This window comes from Anopheles funestus, chromosome 2RL (genome assembly GCF_943734845.2).
Source record: "Anopheles funestus chromosome 2RL, idAnoFuneDA-416_04, whole genome shotgun sequence".
NCBI classification, from domain to species: Eukaryota; Metazoa; Arthropoda; class Insecta; order Diptera; family Culicidae; genus Anopheles; species Anopheles funestus.
In genome coordinates, this window is record NC_064598.1 from 19,598,471 (window position 1) to 19,620,108 (window position 21,638).

At 41.7% G+C, this 21,638-nt stretch overlaps 1 protein-coding gene across 13 annotated transcripts in view; it reads left to right on the forward strand.

The window, feature by feature from the left end:
• LOC125763086 (galactosylgalactosylxylosylprotein 3-beta-glucuronosyltransferase P) overlaps nucleotides 1-21,638 on the forward strand; it is a 58,450-nt gene that overhangs the window by 31,255 nt on the left and 5,557 nt on the right. For all 13 annotated transcript variants that reach the window (XM_049425901.1, XM_049425899.1, XM_049425893.1 and 10 more), the window contains one exon: nucleotides 19,461-20,443. In XM_049425901.1, coding sequence (XP_049281858.1) covers nucleotides 19,901-20,443 — 543 coding nt within the window. In that variant the 5' untranslated portion in view covers nucleotides 19,461-19,900. The remainder of the gene's footprint in view (nucleotides 1-19,460; nucleotides 20,444-21,638) is intronic.

Here is a 21,638-nt window from a genome sequence, read left to right on the forward strand (position 1 = left end):
CTATGCATGAACATTTTTGAAGATAAAATATGATAGTTCCTAGAGTTTTTCCCGAGTGTATCAGCTATGGGCGAGCTAGTAAAAGGAGGAGAAGAGTCGGCAAACTTTCACCAATCTTTGAAATACATTCAGCTGGACATTGGCATGTGACCCAGAAGTTTTATTTCTTGTCTAAAAGCGCTCGTCATAGTTCACATTAACAAATATTCAATCACATTAATGTGGACTCGTAACTCGGATAATGCCACCGACGGTCATAAAACTCTCGGTTCATTCACAAATTTCCCAAAATCAGTTATACGTGTTGAATTGAGTAAGGATGGGTTGAATTCACTTCATTCGGTGAGATGCCTAATTTGCTCACCATCCTCACTCCTTCGTGCGGCACTTTCTATGCGAGAAGTTTGTCACACTAAACGGCCTTTAGGGTTGGGTTGGGTTCAAAACCCGGCAAAATGAGTTTGTCCACGGATGCAACCGTTCTGCGATAAACGATCGCCGGCGGATAAAGTGGAACTTTTCGAACTTTTGCTCTTTGTCATGTCAGCCGGTTTGTCAGGTGCTGGAGATGGTTGTGACGAGTGCAAGTGCTTCAAACTACTGCCGGAAGCGAAGGAAGTAATAAATTCGAAATTGGTTCATACGAAGTCACATTTCTGCCCAGAGATTCCATGGAGCCGATGAAGAAGTGTGTATGTTTTTTTTATTGTTCATGATCCCAAATGGCAAAGGCTGTGTTGGGGATATACCAACTTCTATTTACCCTCTCCACAACTCGCGACAATTTTGATGATGGTTGGCGGGAATGCCTTCACGAACTTGTCGGCGATAGACACTTAGCTTTGCTCAATTGTTTTAACCGTTTGCCATTCTGAATTGCCATTGTTGCAGCGCGGTGAAGAATGTCTCGGAATCGGTGGGATAAGTTTCGATGAGTAGACAGCGAGCTAAAGTCACCATAATCGGGCACAATAAAATTGTCTGCCGCCCAGAATGCCGGCCTCCATTTCGGTGGCGTTGATGTGCCGGGTTTTACGAGTACGCTTCATCGAACGGTCGCTATTTCGGAGGAACTTTTCTCGGAAGATGCTGAGTAGACGTATACGCGGCGGGAGCAAAGTTTTGGAGCAGCTCTTACGTCAGTACTTTCGGTAAAATTATACCGATGGTATACGCGACATGGAGAGTAACGCTTTAGGCTGGGTTGTGGGTATCTTGATTACATTTGTGCCTCCTCAGCGTTGGAAGTCCTCGCAGACATTTTTGCACGCAAATGAACCACGTGCCGTGGCACATAATTGCGAATGAAGTTGATTACTTTTACGACCTATTTTGCGGTGCGCATGAATGCTGTGTTGCTAGAATTTTAGAATTCGGTTCGAGTTCGTTTGAAACTTGGTTGAAACTCCGCAGGAGGAATCGCAGCTGACTATCTGTGACTCTAGCAGCTACCTAAGCCTACGGATATTCATACGAGCCATTGCAGAGCACAAGCGTTCGTTTATACCCGTAGGTATAAACGAAACAAAAATTAAAGTGCCCTTTTTCCATAGGTGAAAGGTGAAGTTTTTCGTTTGCCAGCCAGGAGCTGGTACGTAGTATCACATTTTGTTTCCATGTCAACTTGCCGCCGCTACACAATGGCCCTGACCGCTCGTTCGGTGGTGTCGGTTAGGTCGAGTGGCAAACTATAAAAGTTCAAGAACAAACGGGGCACACTCCGTATGCATCGGGCGCGATGCTGTGCGGGCTCACTACTTGAATGTCTAGGTATGACTACCTATGGTAGCCTAACGTGAAAGGTAAGCCGAACTATTGTAGCCAAGTTGTGAAAACTCACCCGCCAAGAAGCGGCTTTGCCACGAGTGTTAGCATTCCATTTTTCCGGTAGATGAAGCGACCGTTCATTCGCCTTCGAGTGAAATGGTACAGTGGAAAAACCCACCGCGTCTGTGAGAGCAACAAGAGCTGCACTACCGTGCATGGGTGCTCTTGCTCAGGGACATGGAAAACGCTGTACTTCGCTGTGTCTATTTGGTGGGTTGAGATATTGGAGAACAAAAAAAAAAGCTATACAACGTACGCAAAGGTGGAAAACCTTTACTCATTTGTCGTGAGTACGCTATTGTAGCCTTTGCACTTTTCCGGAGGCTATGTTTGTATAGGCCACCCGTTCGCGAAGGTGGAACATGTTTGAGGGCCACCATTTCTCTCATGTACGGACGATTAGATGGCAGTGCAAACATCATGTAGAAATTGAGCATTTTTCGTACGGCGCGCTACAGCAATGGCAGATAGTTTCCCTCACCTTTACGCTGTCTGAAACGTGCTCCAGTTCAGGGTCTTGAAGTTGTACTGTTCAGGTCATATTTCGCATACCTGACAGTCTAACATTCCTGGAACGGCAGAATATTTGTCAGTTCAACCAGTTTGTCTGTCTGTCTTTCTTTTTTTCTTTTGGTTTGTACATTTCACCAGAAAGACTCAACACGACCAAGCTAACGTTTCCGGAATGCACAGCCTACGTTCCAGTTGACTTTTAAGGGTTTGCTTTCTCCACACATGAATGTTCTTTCTTCCAGATTATATTTAGTGGAAAAAAATCAGACGAGGGGAAATAATACAGCACCACGAGAACTCTCAACTCCTCGTCGAATATGCGCATGTTGAGGGTTGGCATTTTGAACAGAAATATTTCCGACCACGAAGCTATCACAAAGCTCAGGTGTCCTAGACGATGGCACGTATCCAGCGTATCGAACCACTTTTTGTGTTATACCAGCTTACATGAAACTCATTCTCAGCATCAAAACAAACCAAGCAAGACACGTATCAAGGGAGAATGGGGTTATTCGAACGTTATTTGTCTTGCTTCTTAGTGTATATTGTGTGGACACAAGTGTAAGTTCTGCCCCACAAGCATGCAGATACACTCCACCAACTGTTGAGATATGCAGTAACGAAATCGAACTTTAAAGAGCCTCGTACATCAGTTTATAGCTAATGTAGATAATCAATCAATTGTGTTTTAAACGATGATTTCCGCTGTATTAGTTATTGGGCATCTATTTGAGAAATTTCGTCTTGAATAGTTTCTCCACTGCTTCACTGAAACTTTTACACTTGCTTCCCGTGTTTGCAAATCTCTCATCGATGTCCATCAACGTTTCCCAAGTAGCTCAATCACGTTGAAACTTTACCCAAAAGTTTTCCAACAGGGCGTCAATTCGTACGTGTGCTGGAAAATGAACAGAATTCAAGAGGATCGAAACAGAATATTCCCTTTTGCATGTTGTGAAAATTTGAACCGAGTGAATCTTACTCGCACCCTTCGACACTCGTCACTGGGAACGGATTTTATCTTCCCTATCCGCCGGTTTGTGGTGTAGAGTGAGCGTAACCAATATTTCCGAGAAATTTGCACCTTCACCAGATAGAGAGTTCCGGTTGAGGAGGGGGAGACTGTTGCTATGAAATGGATACCGGGCAAACAGGACAAGCCTTCGGCGGTAGATCCCTGGTCGGTGGTGGTATCGTTGGTTATCGAAGAAAATTGCTTTTACCGCACCGTATCTAACCGCCCCTGGGTAGCGATACAGGAATGTGATAAATCCTGGTTGCACAATAGAGACTTCAACTTTGCCGAAACTCCAAAGCTGCTCAAAAGCACAACGGGCAACGAGCTGGCGAGCCTTTTGAGGGGGTTTTAGTGTGATTGGATAAAATTGGTTGAAGAGTTGATTAACTTACGGCATTAGTGATCATGGGCTAACGCTCGAAAACATTAGCTAATTATATCACCAGGTTCAGAAGTTATAGTGTTTTGCGGTGTATATGTAGTTAAAATCCTTTTTATTGTTAAAACTAAAACATTCATGTTATCGGCTCTTCGTACCATGATGATTGTGACGCTTTCTTTTTTCCTTGTTCTCTTCTAACATAGTCCCAACGAAATGTTTCAAGAAAATAATCAACCATAGCCATGTTTAGTCTTTCCTAGGTCCGTAGGCGTATGAAATAAACTTTACTCCCTTCTGCTAACATCTTCACGGTACCGCATCTTGGTGCCTGGTGAATGATGACTTTTAAATTGAATTTTCACTTTCCTTTCGGCGAATAGTCTTGTCCGTTGGTGCAAGATGCTTTCGGTGAAAATGAGTGCCTGGCAAAATGGGACGTACAAACTTGCTTTTGCTCAACAGTCACAACTCGTCGCACTAGGCAGCCCGGCGACATGCATGTCACAAAAGGGATGTGAAGCTGGTGGTAGTAGGTAAATGGGACTTTCCTTCAAGGAAACTCTTTATCCTTACACACCACTTTCCTAGTTTGATTGATTTCATTTCAGCGATCAATGCTTTTAGACGATCGATGGTTTTACGGTTTGCCGTGGTTGGTTCGTTTGTGACTTTTACTTTTAACTTTATTGTTTTCGAAATAATATGAGTTAATGGTAAATCTTTCATTTACTTTAAAGAAATATATTTTCAACTATATGAAACTTTTTGCAAATTTGAAGTTGAAAGTAATAATATTAATAGCTATATCGTTGTGTGGCTTGAAAGCTGTGATTTTTTTCCATCAACACTTCTCTTTCTCAACCGGAAATGGTTTGAAGTACGTTGAATAAATAATGCAGCAAATGCCCACAAAAAGCAAATACCTTCCAAAAATGTGAACAAAAAAGAATCCTCTACTTGGTCGACACTTTTTCGGTGAAAATTTGCATTTTCTTTCTCCATTCCTGGGCACAATTCGGCTGTAGGAATGATATAATTTGAAATGCGGTCCTTGAGCATGTACGAGTGTTTTCGCGTCTTACCATAGCTGCAACCGACCGATAAGTACAGAAGAGTAGAGCGTTTCCCGTTTTCACGGCTGTTTCAGTTTTCCTTTGCAATTTGAAGAAGTCTGCCTGGTAATGATGTTTTTTTTATCTTATGACCAAACCGAATTGCAAAGCCATCATTTCACATTGCCTGTAATGGTAAGATGCAACAAAAAAAAGTATGACATGAAGAAAAGTGAAATGACTCTATATACAAAGCAACATCATTTCTTTGCTTTCAAGCCTGTTTGGCATCTTGTTTTGTTTTGTACTTGGTTTCATCCTAACTATATTTTGCTTTTGGAAGATTTTCTGTTTTATTTCGATTTTCTCTTAGCTTTCTGCTGATCTGCTAACCACAACACGCTACTGCACGGCTGCGTTATTTGCATTTTAGTGTGAACTATTACGGTATGAGCAGTCTGCAATGTGCCATGGCAGGCGCCAGCATAAAGTTGGCTTTTGGCATTGCAAGTGAATTTTTCCAGCCTTCTGCAGCAGCCTACCAAACCACACAGTGGAAAGTGGAAAGATACGTCCGTGACAGACGCAAAATTTATGGATATTAATCAGTTCACCCACTTGCTGGTAGCATTTGTGCCAAGTCTTTCGCCAAGTGCTGATTAGCATTTACACACTTTAGCGCTTGCAGGATTTGTTCATTTCGCATTTTGGTTTTAGCAGTTTTAGACGAAAGGTACGGTGCAAGGTTGGCCTTCAAATATTAATCTAACTAGCTTGCTGCAAAAACTCTTACCACGAGGGAAATAAAAGTGTTGCTGAGAGCGCATGGGGCGACGTGATTCGGTACCACTTCTTTATGGTGAACTTTCAACAAGGAAATTGAATTTCATGCATGGATGGGCATACATGCCAACGGTAGTAATGGTACACACTTCCTTAATACGATGAAGTTTGTCGTTGCGTTTGTGGATGAGTGTATTAGACCCTGTTCCAGCATCCCCAGAGCGGGGGGCTCTGTGTACTTTTGGACGGTGATGGGATGTACTACCGCATGTAGAGATCCGACGGAATGCCTGGTTTATTCGTGTATTCCTACACCGGAACCATGTGGCATTCATAAGTTTGTGCATGCGTGCTTCCTTTTCCCCGTCTTTTTTTCGTTTACTCTAGAGAATAGCTTTTGCAAAGATGGAAAACTTTTGCTGCATTGATCATGTGGGCCTTCACCATATCTAACCAAATTGTTAGACCTCATAAGTTTGGGAAAATTTTTCCATCGTTGGTAGGCCGGTGGTAGGCAGTAGTTATTTCTTTCGAAGAAGAAACCAGTTAAATGCATAGATGAACACTTTTTTTCAATCCAAAGTAATGTAAAAGTTTCTTACCACCAGTGTCGAGTGTTTTTGTTATGTAGTATATACATACGTAGAGTGATTTAGAATATGAAAGTACAAAGTTGGGAGTAGTGACAAAATATTCGTAATAACTATTCTACTTGAACATGCCTTTGCCACATATGAGATCTGGATCATCTTGCCCACACATGAGATCACTCAAAAGATCTATCGATCAAATACGAAACATTTTTAGTTAACGTCCTGTGAGGATCTTATTCTTCTTTGGTCCACTTACGATTCATTCTTGAGTATTCAAGATCATTCGATTTTCATAAAAATCGTGTCCTTCGTCAGAAGTATCCAAGATTCGTCCAAGCACTACCAGAAGTGTCAGGGTGCAGTATATGCTGCATTTCGTATCTTGATGGAGTCTTGTGGATCGTAGAAGTTTGTGGAGCACTTTGAACATGTTTTCCAGTGCAGTTTCCACGGGTTGGTTTGTTATCCGAAGTTACGATCGTACAAAGATACTAGAACTCCTCTACTACCCCGAGAAGGTGACAACCTTCAACTGATATTTTGCTCCTCAGGCAGACTTAATTTCTTGCCTTTAATTTTTAATTTTTAACAGGTTTGTCTTTGTCAGCTTAACCCTTGATTCAATCCTTAAGGTCCTCATACTTTAGTTTTTATAGGGAAATAAAATGCTGACTTAAAATGAAGGTAAGTATTTTGAACATTTGTTTGGGGATTTGCTTAAATATCATGAGGATACTTTATGAGACAACCTCAAGAGGTTGAATAGTCAAGTCCTTGCTAAAGAGCACCAGAGCCCACAGAGACGATCGATCTACTATCATCAGTCTATAAGACAATGAGACACTAGACCATAGAACTGGCCCGTTGTAAAGGGGTTATTTTGCGATACGAAATGACATTACCAAATATTACCATAAATTTCAACGATTACTGATGATAAATTCCAACATAATTTGATGAAATTGTTTGCTCCTTTAGACGTTTAACACTTCCCAATGAACCATCGGATTATTCAACAATGCTCACGGAATACAGCGGAAAATTGATCCGCCAATTCGAAGTTTAACATTTAAACACACATACATTTTATACCTTCACCCGGTTTGTGGCAGTAATTTTCCAGTAAAACTGCTCCGCCAAAAGATAATATGGAATTTCCAGGATGAGATAAATTTTGCCTTTCGCACCTTCCCTCTCGCATCCGCCCCAGGAAAGGGAACGCGTAGTTTGATTGAATTGCTGGTTAGCGTAGCTGTTGAAATTTGATTTTCTACTTTTACGCTCATGCTACCCCCGCGTATAGCATTTGCATCGTCGGCTGTAAAACATGAACAAATAAGAACGGTCGACGATGATCTACTTCAACATCATCATCAAGCGTGGTGAGTAGTGGTGGCTGACTTTACTCGCTAAAATTCATGCATTCTATTCTATCGCTGTTCTGGTATTGCGTTGCCAGAATGTAGTCCCAAAACAAGCAACGAATACAACAAAAAATAACCCCAAAGATGTTAGCACAGTCAAATTCCAATGGTACGGACCTGCGACAGAGCGAACTGAAGCAGAAGGAAGCTGTAAACTGATTGCACAATTTCCATGCTGAAAATGCAAACAGTTTTGAGCGCTGGCCCGAGATTCCGATGCTATCGGCGTTGGCGTGCCGCTGGAGAACGAACTTCCGTGGTTCAGTTATTTTTTTTTTTCGTTTTGTTGCATTATAAAAAGGAACTCGATGTATAATGTTTTCTTTTTCGCTTTGTTTGTGCTGCCGGTACGGTTCGCTATTCAGTTTGGTGAATGAAAGAAAAAAGGGCTCGATGTGTTGCCCTGACTTTATCAGGCGAAACATATCTCCGCGCGCTCTTGTTCTTTGGTAGTTCGTGTTCCTAAGACGTTCACCATCTATAAAGCACGACTTTTCGAACGTCCTTTAGGTCGTGCAGCGTAAAGAGAGACGAAGCGTACTGAGGTTTATGCTGTGGCGCCGTTTGTCGCCGTCGTTGTCTGCATTGCAAATCGTGTGTGCATGTGTGTATCTTGGATGAGGTTTTTTGCGCAATACGAGACGATATTATATTATGGTAATTTGATGGTAAGCCTTCAGTTAACGATTCCCGCACGTACCGCGTATACCGCGTTTTCGTTTACACTCTCCCAAAAAAAAAATTGCAATATGAAACGGCAACAGAAATTGAACTTGAACTTAGTTTCGTTTTGAAAATTTTACATCATTTAAACTCGACGATTCGCTGTGATAACGGGAACGACCGATGGAATCGGCTAAGTTTGCCACATGCGGTGTCCATCAAGAAGCAATTTGTTGCCGAAAACCATCTGCAACGCATTATCGCTGTGTGGTGTAAATGTGACACATGTGCCATTGTGGAGGTACGTTTCGGGGTGTTTCGACTAAATTTCATCTCGACAGTTGTTTTTTGCAGCGAAAAGCAAATAGACTTTAGATTCATATGATAGATTATCCAAATAATGAGTTCGGTGGAACCAACGTAAAATCTTATACTATGAGCTAGGAAGATATTAATATTAATAATTGGTATTTCTTTTCTAACGTTATCATAATTCCATACAACAACTGATACAATTAGTGATTAAACGAACAAATTTAGTTAATTTCACTCATCCAATCATCTCAGGAACGATCAACCTTATCGCATGCTACCCATTTTGACGGCAAAACACAGTTATCCAAGGCCCTTTCGAACGGTTAGATAAATCTCTGCTATGAATCCCTTTCCGCACAGAAACAAAACTGCTTCGCAGCGCACGGAACGTTATAAATAAAAGACAATTGTTCCGTTGTGTAGGAATCCGCTGCCTAGACACTTGCTATATAGCTGCTGCCCGCCTTCTGTATCGCATTGAATTTTATCATCATTGGATGTTTCCGGTTTTTGGTTTGCGCCGTCGGGTGCCAGTTTGACCTTCTTCCTACAGTGCGGTACATAGCGACACATGTCCGTTCGCGTTACCACAAGAAATGTGAATATATTTTATTTTGCACTTAGTATAAAATGGCTATTTTATTGAAGTATTATAGAAAACTATTTAGATTAATATTTTTGATATTAAATATATAAAAATTCCCTCGCCTTAGTATGCATCCCACCTTCTGCATAGTACTGTTTCACGTGCATAATAGATTAGGGCCATGCTAGGGCCAGAAGGTCTGGTGGACACATTTCGCAAATCTAGGTCGTTAGGCGATAACGAGCCGCATACGACATAGGGAACTGGAATTGCTGCAGATGCTCGCAAGCAACAAGTAGCTCCTGTCGCAGCATCCCATACGCAGCGTTACTGTTTTGCGTGGGATACTCCGTCGCACGAAAGGACCTGCCAGCGGTTCCGGAAGAAACTGCCGCATTGACGTTTTCTTCGGTGCGTGCGAGCGAACGTGTGAGCATTTGGGAGCAAACATGTACATGTCCGTCCACCCTTCGTGATGGGATGATGGAGCAAGGAAGCGGTGTAAGGCGGTATCGGTTTATAGTTCGTTTACTGCGCAAAGGAGCTTTCGAATTCACATTGTGCCGGCAACAAATGGCATTGGTGTTTGAGGCCTGGCATGGATTAATTGATTTATGGGTGCTTGGATAAGTGCTGGGTATCTGTAGAAGCTTTGACTGAGGTGAAAGCATTTAGACGATACGCAGTTCATCGATGTTATCCCCCTTAGTACCCTGCACCATGGTACCGAACAAGGCGATCTAATTAAACATTCCACCTTCGTACTGGCAGTTTGTCTGCTCGATTGCAGAAGGCTTTCTCACAGGGATTGAAGTTTGTATGAGACATCTGTTTTTTTTGTTTCCGTTGCAATGGAATGGACCGCATATAGATCAGATATCATCGAATGATAAATGACCGACCGATGATCTGACCATTTGCGCAAAGGTCTATATGTTCTGCGTTCAAACTGTCCGAATCTGTCGGAAGTGTTGCAGATGTTGGGAAATGACAAACTTCGGATGCTCTAGTGAGGAATGCGATACAGAAGATAGAACATACGAGAGCTACTGCTCATCAGCAAGGACATTCGGAAAATCGTTACGAAAGAGGAAAAGCTTCAACCACAACCAACGTACCTTTGGTGAGCAACGGCTAATCTTCAATCTACGATACTATGGGTACCAGAACCAGATGCATACTAACCTTCTGAGAGTCCTTGGGAAAGGTTTTTTTTCCACTTCCACAAATACACATCGTTACAGTAAATTCTCTTGCTTCCTTTCACTTTCCCTACGCAATTGCGACAAGACCTGTCTATTATATTTAATTAATTGGTACTTACCGCTTGGAATAGAATCGTCTAGAAATAGAATTGTTTCCTTAGCATCAGGGTTACGATTCTTGGTAAGATACAGCTTGAGAAGTCTCTCACTTTCCCCGCAAGCTAGATACATCTGAAGCCAATGGACACACTTTGGTCCCGGGATTGTAGATTACCTCCCATCGGGGGAAGCTTACTGCAAATATTTACCATATGCTACACGTTTATTTATTCACCGGAAACAAAGTGCTTTTGCCCAGTGAATGGTGAAATTGGAGTATTTTGGGAGAAAGTGTAGTCTGCAAAAAAGGGTAGCTTTTGCTCGGGATAAGTCGATGAGTATATAAATTAAAGTTTTTATTTAACATTCATTTAACTGTAACTTTTTGGAAGGTAGCTTATGTGGAAGTTAGCTTTGAAGTGGCATAGAATATCTAATGGAGAATCCCGATCTCTCCGAGGGTTTCGTTTTATAGTTTGAAAATATGTTTCTTATCAGTTCGTAGTTTCGTGTTTCGTTTTTCAGCATGATAACACTTTACTACAGAACAGACTGCTCTGAGCAACGGTACGGCATTCTAGGGATACATTGACTATAGTCGCATAGACTTCGTTCTGTTTTTTTTTGTTAAACTTGTTCAAATTTCTGGCCCAACGAATGACTGGCGTCAGTGTTCCGGTCACGTACCATTCGGTAGTTTTTCCGCTAGATTGCTGATCTGTAAAAAGTGTGCAGAACGTTTTCCAATGCAGCATGAATAAAGCCTAGGCTGAATGAAGAGGAATCGGAATATCTGGGGAGCTATCGGAAAACCCATAAACGAGGGTATTGCGACAGACATTCCTGTAGCTGTAGTGAATGGACTTTATTCAATATTTTTGGTAGACGTAGTAAAGCTACGATGAATTTGAGCCCAATCCTAAAGCAATATTGTTCCCAGATGATTCTATGCTCGGAACTAATTGTCAGTTTACATCGAAGTGGTTGTGATTTGTGTTTTAAAATTGCACGTTCACCTCATTGCGTCTTGATTTGAGTGGTTGAACATGTTTGCATAAAATGCTGTGATACCTTTATTCTTCTGAATCTGATTTCTCTTGTGCAAACAACTTGCCTCATTTTCTTTATAAAAAAAGACAGATAAGCATACGTTATGCATCCAACCATCAGGGAATCACACGCACCAGCCAAAGGAAAGCCGGAAGATATGGTAAAATTAGACCTCCGTTTTGATGGTCGATGATTTGCATTTTCATATTTCCTGTTTCTTCCCATCTTATACAAACTTCCACGTGTGCAGTGCAATCGCTACCATCATCACATCGGGAACGTTCTAAAACATAATCTAATAAAACCCCTTCCTGTAGCTAGTGCCGGTTTCTTTCCATCTTCGGTCTTTTATGGTACCGCAACCTAATGGTTTGCCTGTGCTCAGACGCTAGTACCATGGCATAATTTATGATTCACCATATTTTTCCCACCTCAGACATGCATATTCCGTGTCGTGTCTCGCAGTATGTTCGGCCAGCATCCAGACGCTGTTAGCTCCGTTCGGATGTCTCTCCTTCGGCGGACGATGCAACCCGTATCTGCATCCGTGAGACGACTTCTGAATCGCGACACCCGTTCGTCTGGGTTGGGTGTAAAACTTTTCCATCAAATCACACCCCTTTCGGAGATGCTGGGCCACACGCTGCACCGAGCGGCTAATGGTTTCAATATCCGGGCATATATGGGCGACCATCGCGACTACTGATCATTGGAGCAAATGCTGGTGTGGTACACAGTGAGGCAATGTTTGGTAGTAAAATATGTGCAAGGGTAAAAGAATCAAACTACGATGTCACCTGGTGCGCTTGGCGCTAGTGACATGTTTTATGAATGGCTCGTTGCAATCGCTAAAAAAAGAAAGCCAAAAAGAAATTTTCTTCTATTTGGAGTTGGTTGTACAAAATAAAAAAAAACCACACATACCGGGAAAGGATCAGCGTCCAGGATATTGTGCAGAAACGGAAGTGTGCTGCTTTGTTCCGGCGTAATATGAGACAAGGGCACGTTTCTCTTTGTCGGTAGAAACGACATTTTTTACGACTGCAACGTGCATCTATAGCAGTTTGCAACAAATTCATGGCGCGGTGTTGTATATCGTAGCGGATGATCGCGTATACCGTTGCTTTGTTATTACACTGGAAAACTGGAAAACTGGAAAATTCATGCTAGCCATGGTGGAAAAGTAAGTTGCACGTTCTTTTTTTTGCTGTTTTGCTTTTGTCCGCTGGCCGAAAGTGTTGGAAAGAGTTTTATGCAATCACATCTTGGCGCCATGCTTGCGACGAAATTGCGTTTTCGAAAGATTTCAACGATAGAAGGTTTTTTTTGCCTTTTTCATTTGAGACGAAGAACCACATCGTTGTTCAGACTTGCCAGGAAAACGTTAAGTAGTTCTGGTTTTTTGGACACAAAAAATGAAAAAAAGGAAAATCAAGTCATACAATATGCAGCACAACTGCTACCACCAGCAGCGCTTTCTGGGCGGTAGAATGGTCTGAAGCTGTGCGTTTAAAATAAAACCAGCTGGTTGATTTTTCATTTCCTAGCACGACACCACACAGTGGTTTCAAACTCTTGAACATTTCTATGGTTGAATCTGGTCACCATTGAGAAACATCGTTTCATATATGTTTGCAGGCGTGATTGCCTCTATTGCCTTTTCCCTATTCGAAGAGTAGCAATGGGTTTCACTTTTAATGCCGCTTAGACACTACTATAATTAGATCCTATCGGCACTCAACGACTTGGTTGATCCGTTCATCTAACCAGTCTGAAAGAACGCCAATTGCCTGGAATACCCACTCAAGCTATGCAGAACTATCATCCCCATTCTTGGTCGAGTGCATTATGAAGTTATCATCTGTAACATGAGATCCCGTACCAGCTGTCGGCATTTACTCAACCACCGGATGCATAGTCTGACGCTGGTGAAACAGAACGGAGGTCTATCGGGTAGGTCGTAACCAATGGTATAACGGATGGAGGAGTCCATATCTCTCCACCCATATCTGCCAACTGCAATGAGTGTACGTGAGATACGGTCTCACGATCTAAAGACACTATACGTAGAGTTATTGTCAAGGTATACAATTTATTGGAATAGCTAATATCAGGAAATTATATTGGGGATATTTGATAGATGATACAAATGTTGAGGACATGGTTTGGGTCTTGATCTGTATCATGAAGTTAAGGATGGTCGTTTATCCCAACGTAATTACCTCTATCGCTTCATCTCTACTTCAAAATGTATGGAGAAATTTCAAAAAGTGAAATAAGATCAACAACGATTTAGTTGGGAATGGAAATTCTGGGGTTGAAAAGTTAAAACAAAAATTGAAAAAATGGTTTCTATAAAATATATCTTCCAGTTTTGAAGCTCTTTATACACGTAGGGTTCTCATACATTTTGAAAGGGACGTAAAGAAACGAATTTCTTATCAGGAGCTTCATCTGGATAAATCTAACAGCAAATCGTTAGCTTAGTTTTTGCTGTCTCTCTCTAGTTGTCAAAACATGCTTCTAATGACAATCTCCTCCTCAACTCAACCTAAACCTTGTACGCCACTGTACCAGCGGCCAATTGACAGTTATCGTCTCGTATTGATGCATATCGTCCGGCATACATTCGCGAACCGTTCCCGATTAGCAGGGATTGTGTTGCAAGATTAATGGTCGTCCGTGTCCATGCCGGTACCATTGACAGACACGTCAACGAATGTGCCAGAGTGAGCTTTTCCAGTCAGGAGTCAAGTAGTGAGTGGTTCGCTTTTATCACGTTAGGGAAGTGCATCGTCAGCAGGCTAATGGCTGTCAGTGGATGATTTGTGATATGATTTTTTTTTTGTATTTTAGTGCTAGTTGGACATTTTCTTATTTATATGATCATACCTCAATTTTTATTTTATAACATGTGCTATGCTTTCCCTAACATTACATCAATCCTAATTGTGATAATGTCAAGTCTAATCCAATAATTGTTATTATAATATTGAGCAGGATCATTTTTTCTCTGTCGCTACTGTCGTCACAATATTTAATTAAGCTGTCTATAATAAGCTGTCTATATTAAGCTAATTATAATAAGTGTAAGCTACGCAAAGGCGGTTATGATTTTGAAATATTCCTGTACACAAGCAAAGATAGTCGTTACGAGTTTTTAAAGTTACTGAAGCCTCGAAATATTGAGCTTTCGGTCGAAATCTCTCTTGGGCATCGGGCAAAATATGAACCCCGACGATACACCATCGGTGGTAAAATCCGCGGATTACATTGCTTCCATCTATCAGGTACTGGCCCGGCTAATGTTGAACGTTAGACGTAATTTTCCGTTCATTAAGTCTAATTTTACAAAGCCCGTTCATATTATCAGCCACCTTCATATTTTAAGCTTACCACGTAAGTGTTCCTTGATGATGGGACAGATGAAGGAAGGAAACGAAAAAAAAACATGTTCCATCTGATGTGAAATTTTCCATCCGATGCGCAGTTCATGGTTCGGGCCTGTCGATCAACCACAGTGACAAGCTACCAAAAAGTGTAACGGGAGGACGCATCGAGGCAACGATAGGATGAAGCAAAGCAGGAAGCTCCGTAGGGCTGATGCTACACCATGTTTAAGGTTTACGGGAATATGGTTGAATTATGTATGAGAGTGTTCGCGTTTGTGGAAAATGAATGAGAAAAATTCACAAACCGCCACGCGAACATTTTCGCCGGGTATTAGAGCCATCGTAAGGTGTGCTCGTCTACCAAACTTCTGTCTTCCATCTTCTTGTTTCCCCAGCTATCCATTTATCTCGTTTTCCAAATTTTTGTTACCGTTTGGTGGCACGTGGTGCTGTGTTGGGTAAATAGTCTGGTAAAGTATTAACGAAATTAGGTGTCGTAAACAAAAAAAAAAAACAACGCAGCTTACTCTCTTTAGAGACATCATTTGGAAGGTCAGATGGTAATTAACTGCGTACACAATCTACTAATTGTTGAGGTAAGGGTTTTAAATTGTTGACTTGATGATGAGGCGAATCAGAGTAATGAATGAGCTGAAAGTATTCACTTGGCAATAAAATGAGTTCTGGAAAAATATTTTCAAAACGTACATTTAATAAAAATGCAAAATTGCTTGCTTTACTGCTGTACTGTTTTAAATAATATTTTAAAAAATCAATTATAGTGTTCTTATAATTTTCCTTTTATACTTTTATATACACATTTATCTACGCATCTGTGGATAAGAAATACTTTTAGAAATGCTTTTCAATATCTTGTCAATGTCTTGACAATTCTTGCCAAAACTCTTCTCTCAGATATTTAACAATGTCTTTTCTTCTTCATTTGTACAATAAACCAAACATGTTTAATGTTATTTACAATATGTATAAAATTTGAAAATCATTACAGTAAAATTTATTTTAAACAATTTAATTTGAATATCATTTTTTCTCTATATTTCAATCCAAAATTCTTATAGAATTTCTAGTTCTGTTTCAGTATAACAGAAAATTAAACAGTTACCTTTATTAGAAGACGCCTGGAAAGTTCAAACAAGGCACTATTTATTATGTTTGCTTTGGCACACAGGGTTTGCAAACCGTTACCGCTAGGCAATCATTCCATTTAGCATCCCCACACTTCGGTTCCTTCGGCACTACTGGTATGACAAATGTTGTTTAATCAATTCGGTCACCCCACCATAGAAAACCTTACCATCTGGGACGGACAGCCGGCAAGCTTCCGATTCTAAACTATTGATTTATGCTAATGAAATGATTTTCACTTAATTATGAAACGTTCTCCAACGCGTCACGGCCCATGGTAGGGATCAGGTAGAGGGAAGGCCTTTTTGGGGCGAAAGGTGGTGTGTACTTGTTTTGATTGTTTCGAGCAGTTCGGGCTCTGTTATGTGGTTTTTGCGTCCCGTACTGTTGGACAGGTGAACAGAAGTCAGAAGGTGATTTCGCAACAGTGTCGGGCTGGTGGAAAATAAAACTGGAAAAGCATAACAATGTCTTCCGTTCCGAATGTGTTCTGTCCTGCACTGGAGACAGACTCGTTGGGGAGGTTTTTCAGTGATGGTGGCAGGGCTGGTATGAAGGGGTGCAATCAAACATAACCGCGAACACTGCTGTCACTGTTTTGCGGGTCTCTCGGGCCGGGCAACATAAATTAAGCATCTCAGCGTCTGCCGACAAGCTGTGGCCGGTCGTCATCGGACTGAATCTGTGATTCGTTTTCGCTTCGTGGGGGCTTGATAGCAGGGGTTGATGTTTTCACAGTATTTATATGTATGTGGGCAGTTTGTTGTAGTGCATCTTTTTGTTGTTGTTGTTGGGTGTTACCCAACCCCGTCCACATACCCCATGCACGCTGTGGCCGGAAACGGGTCAACTTTTACCGGTCGCTGATGTTTGTGATCTTTCCACGCAAAACTAGGTGTAGGCCAAAGCGTTTCCGGTTACGATGGCCGCATGGCGGTTACCGAATGCTGCGGTGTCGCTGCAGTGCCGAGTACTTTCCGACCACACACTGCACGATGATAATGATGATGATCGCGATGATGATGTGCGTAAGCGGTCGGTTTTGGTCGTTGCCGTGGTGGTTGATTTTTTGTATTTTTTTTTCGTGACATTTCCCGTAGTGCGTATTTTTGGGAAACTAGTGGCCGTTTTGTTATTCGCTAATGATGTCATTTCATGGAAGAAAGGCAATTAAATAATCATGAAGGAAAAGAGTCGAATGTAATCTTTATTGCTATGCTTTATGGATGATTCATTCACGAACATTTGTTATGTTTGCGGTAGGAGGAATTCAATAGAATAATCTATTTATAGATGTTTAATTTTATCGTATCTTTTGATAGGGAATAAAACACCATAAACATAACAACGAGCGATGTGAATCATCATTTAACTTTTGTTTTAACTTCATCTGTTCATGCTGGTTTATATTTTATCACAATGAGGAATACAAATTTGTAAACCATTTAACAAAATTCGATTATACTTATCGTGATTAGTAGACCACTTCCTAATAAGTTCTACACTTCACCAAACGCAATTGAAACAATGAATTTCAACTAGGTATTTCACTCATTCAATGTTCAATTGCTGTGCACTAATGTTAAACCAATACTGATTCGTTGAGTGTCGCCTGAAACCAGAACATTATGCAGCCACATTAAGTTCGTTTCATTAGCTTGGCCAGTAGACCTATACCAAAAATAGCCACAAAACGATTGCCCATCACTCGATTGCACCGATCGCTAAGCACTCCTCTTTGCACTGGTTTGCTGAACAATGTTGAACCAGCTAACTTACTACTATCGGTTGGACATACTTGCTAACTGCTCGATGGCTGCTGCCTGAGAGGCACTTGAGAAAAATCAAGCAGTACACAGCAGCTTATTTTCAAGCGAAATAAAATGTGGCCAAAAGTGGTTGACGGACTGGAAACATCGATGGAGACAGAAGCGACAGAAACAGGAAATTGATAGAAAATTTTGCACTCATGTTACGAAAGTCGAGTTCACTTTTATGCTATTTGTAGCTACATAAATATGTTCACAGCAAACGGTCAGCATATTCGTGGTACGCGATTGGGAATAGAGAGAGAGAGAGAGAGACAGAATAAATAAAGCACAGACACAAGGTCGACAAATGTACGTGATAGGCCAGAAAAAGGATGAATAAAATATGAATCATATTCGTTCTGCTTGATGAAATGTATTGGATAAAAATAAGAAATAATACAAGCTGAAACAATCTCCAAAAAGAGGAACAACAAACAGACGGAATGAAAATTTCAACTCCAATCAATGGCCGGATGTGAGCAAACTCCAAATGTTTAGCATTTTTGCATCTTTCACTAATCGAAGCATAAATTGAATATGTAGCAGATCGTTAGCGTAGAAATTCATATTTCACTGAAAAGATTTAAACATTCGTTCGTCGTATCCTTCGGAGGATTCTTCCTTTCTCTTTTTGCGGTGGATAGCTCCATCCTACGAAAGCTACGCATAATCCGATCAAGCGATTATGGTCTAAGCATAAAGAGAATCGGAACTTTATAATTCTGTTTCAGATTGAAGCTTCAGAGAAGATGAGTGGCCTGTTTGTTCCGGTACGGTACATATCCGGAAATTTGGTTTCTGACCGGCTTTGATCTAACCATGATCTTGGAGAATACCAATTTTCATACAAAAAACATTTGTAACAAAACCGTGCAATGAAGATAAATTGATAGTTGACTTAATACTCACACAAAAAAGAAAAAAACACCAACAGCCGAGACCGTTCCTTGAGAACTGTGGTCAGTGGCAGCATCAAAGCGTCAAGATATGGTTATCGTACCCAGCAAAAAGGGAATAACCACTCTTATCAACCGACTGTACCACGGAGCTGGTCCTCGAGTATTTTGCGGCTACATGTAACTCCGACTGCTTCCGACTGGTTGGTTGCTTTGGAAATGGTAGTTTACTTCTTCAATCTCTCACAGCAACGATAAATATTCATTCTACGAAGTGGAGTACGGAGGAGTTGGTAAATTTACATACAATTACAGTCTTGTTAGTCACATCAAGCAGAAAGTATGCCCGAAGGGCACAACTAAAGCGATGGACTTGAGTGAGGATGGGTCTTATGGTCTTCCGTAGAGCGCCCAGTATAAGCCGGAAGTTCCAACAATACAGAGCACTAACACACATGTGCGTGCGATCAATGTTTTGCGATAAACGTGGAATTATAGTGCACGCTGGCAAATGTTTGTGCCGGGCACGTTATCTGTCCAAGTTGGTGGATAAAAAAATAGAACGGTTTACTTGAAGTGTACGGTACTGGTTATTAAATTTGTTAATGCAAATAAGCACTTTTTTCTGAGGATGAAGACAGCACGGTTTCTTAGTCGAGCAAAGTTCTGATCTATTTTTATCTTGCTTTTGCTGTTTCTTTGCAGGGTACTGAAACGCTAGAAGAAGTTAACGCACCTTACCAGGTGTTCCACACTCCCAATGGTGACGTTCCCGATGGCACTGCAGAATACGCACGGTCCAGCAGAGCAGCGCATGTATCAAGGTGCTAGCGATAGCATCATCCAGTGTCGACCAAATCCGTCTGCACAATCATATCCCGATGGGCGGTGGCTTCAAGCCGTTGCCACGCTAAACATTGCTTCGTAGTTAGGTATTCAACAACAAAACAAACCAAAAAAACAGCTTACCTGCTAGAGGGTGCAAGCCTTCTCCATATTGCGTCTACTAGTTCCAGCTGCTCGGGAGAAATAGTTCTATCGCACTGTCAGTGTATCGAACATAGATAGCTTATAGAAGAAGAAAAAAACAACCCACATACCAACTGCTACCGGAATTGATAACCGTAGCAGTATCTCGTGCATTAATGCAGAGACATTACCGATCGGTAAAGGAAAAGGAATCATACTGTCGACGGCTTACGGGTCCGGTACCGTTCGCAAGCATGCTCCGATCGTACAAACTGTACCTGATGCTGCTGATTAGCTCGATCTTCTTTATCGTGTGCCAGAACCAGGGTTCCATCACCAACCTCGTCAGCAATGGGGCGGTCGCTTCGTCTGCATCCGTAGACGAGATGCCGCTCGGTGTGCCGGATGTAGTTGCGGCACCACTGCAAGCACTCGGCGTAGGTAACGATGGCATTGAGCTGCTGTACGGCGATACCGAGCCTGGGCTCGGTGCGGAAAAGATCCGGTCGAGGAGCCTCAATTTCAAGGATATGTCATCGAAGCAGAATGATCGTTCGTCATCTACTTCGGCCGCTACGAGTAGTTCGGCAGCGACAACAACCAGCACGACAACAACCACGGTCAGGACGACGCCCACAACGACCACAGCGAAGGTAACGAAGAGCGCCAAAGGAAAACCCATATCGAGCGCCACTGGAACGGACGGTAGAGTTGCGGATGTAAGTACGGACGCTGTGGACGATTGACTAAAATAGTATGCTGTTGGATTGTTACCTAGACCAGACAAAATGAAATGGAAATCGAATTGATTTTTGCTTCATAATCATTACACCCATTTTATTGGGCTCATTTCATGTGCTTTGAAGACGAGTACTAAAGGGGTCATTCTATGAATGCCTTAAATACATTCAGTACTGGAATATCTTATTGAAACATCTATACGAATCAACTCGCAAATGAAAATGTTCGGAATTCCAAACAAATATAAGGAATTCTTGGAATGTATCCACAAACTCTCTTTGATGTGCATTTTAATGAGCAGATGCCAGCGATACTCATGTACTCAACGAAATTCATTCTCAAAATATCCTTTCATGAAACTTCCTGGGATGTGAGCTGTTTTATCTGCATCAATGATTTTGTAATTGCGCCGAAAATTTCCAATCACAACCTTGGTATACTATTTTGTCCAATAAAGTAGTGCTTTAGTGCAGTCGCCATGTTATTGTAAGCCATCTACACAGGATATACCTTGTGATGCAGCAAACGAAAGCAAGGAACCAAAACAGAACAAGCAATGCATTTTCGGTACGGCAATGGAATGCGGCACCATTTGAAATGTTGAACGTTCCCCATCAAACCCAACCAGTAGGGGTAGTATATGTATATGTCAAACCGGGGGTAAATAAATTGTATTCCCTAGTCTGTCTCGAGTGTGCTCAGTGCATGTGTATGATGGATGCTTACGAGTATGTTCGTTTGATTGGTCATTCGATAACCAACGCTCGATTGCTAGGTCGTACAAGAACCGGATTTACAGAGCGTTATAGTGCCTTTCGGTTCTTTTGTGTAAACCGTAACGATTGGTTTCCATTTTCCTTCTCGGTGGAAACTCGTTCATCAGGATTAAACGCGTTGTACAGGAGAGTTAGCTCCAGTCAGCCAGCAATCCGACTGGAACGAGGATCCTCCTCGGGAACAGAAAGTAATCGGTTGCATCCCATATGGTAAAGCGGAAGAGCGTTCAGTGGAAAGAACCGGGTTGCATTAGAACCGTGTACACGATTGAATGCACCCAACAAGGAGCGAAACATGCATCAGACCAAAGCATGAAAGCAAGCATGCACCGGATGCCGTGACGGTACCGGTACACTGTCCATGTCCGGGTGTGGTTGTTGTTTCAATTGGATGTCG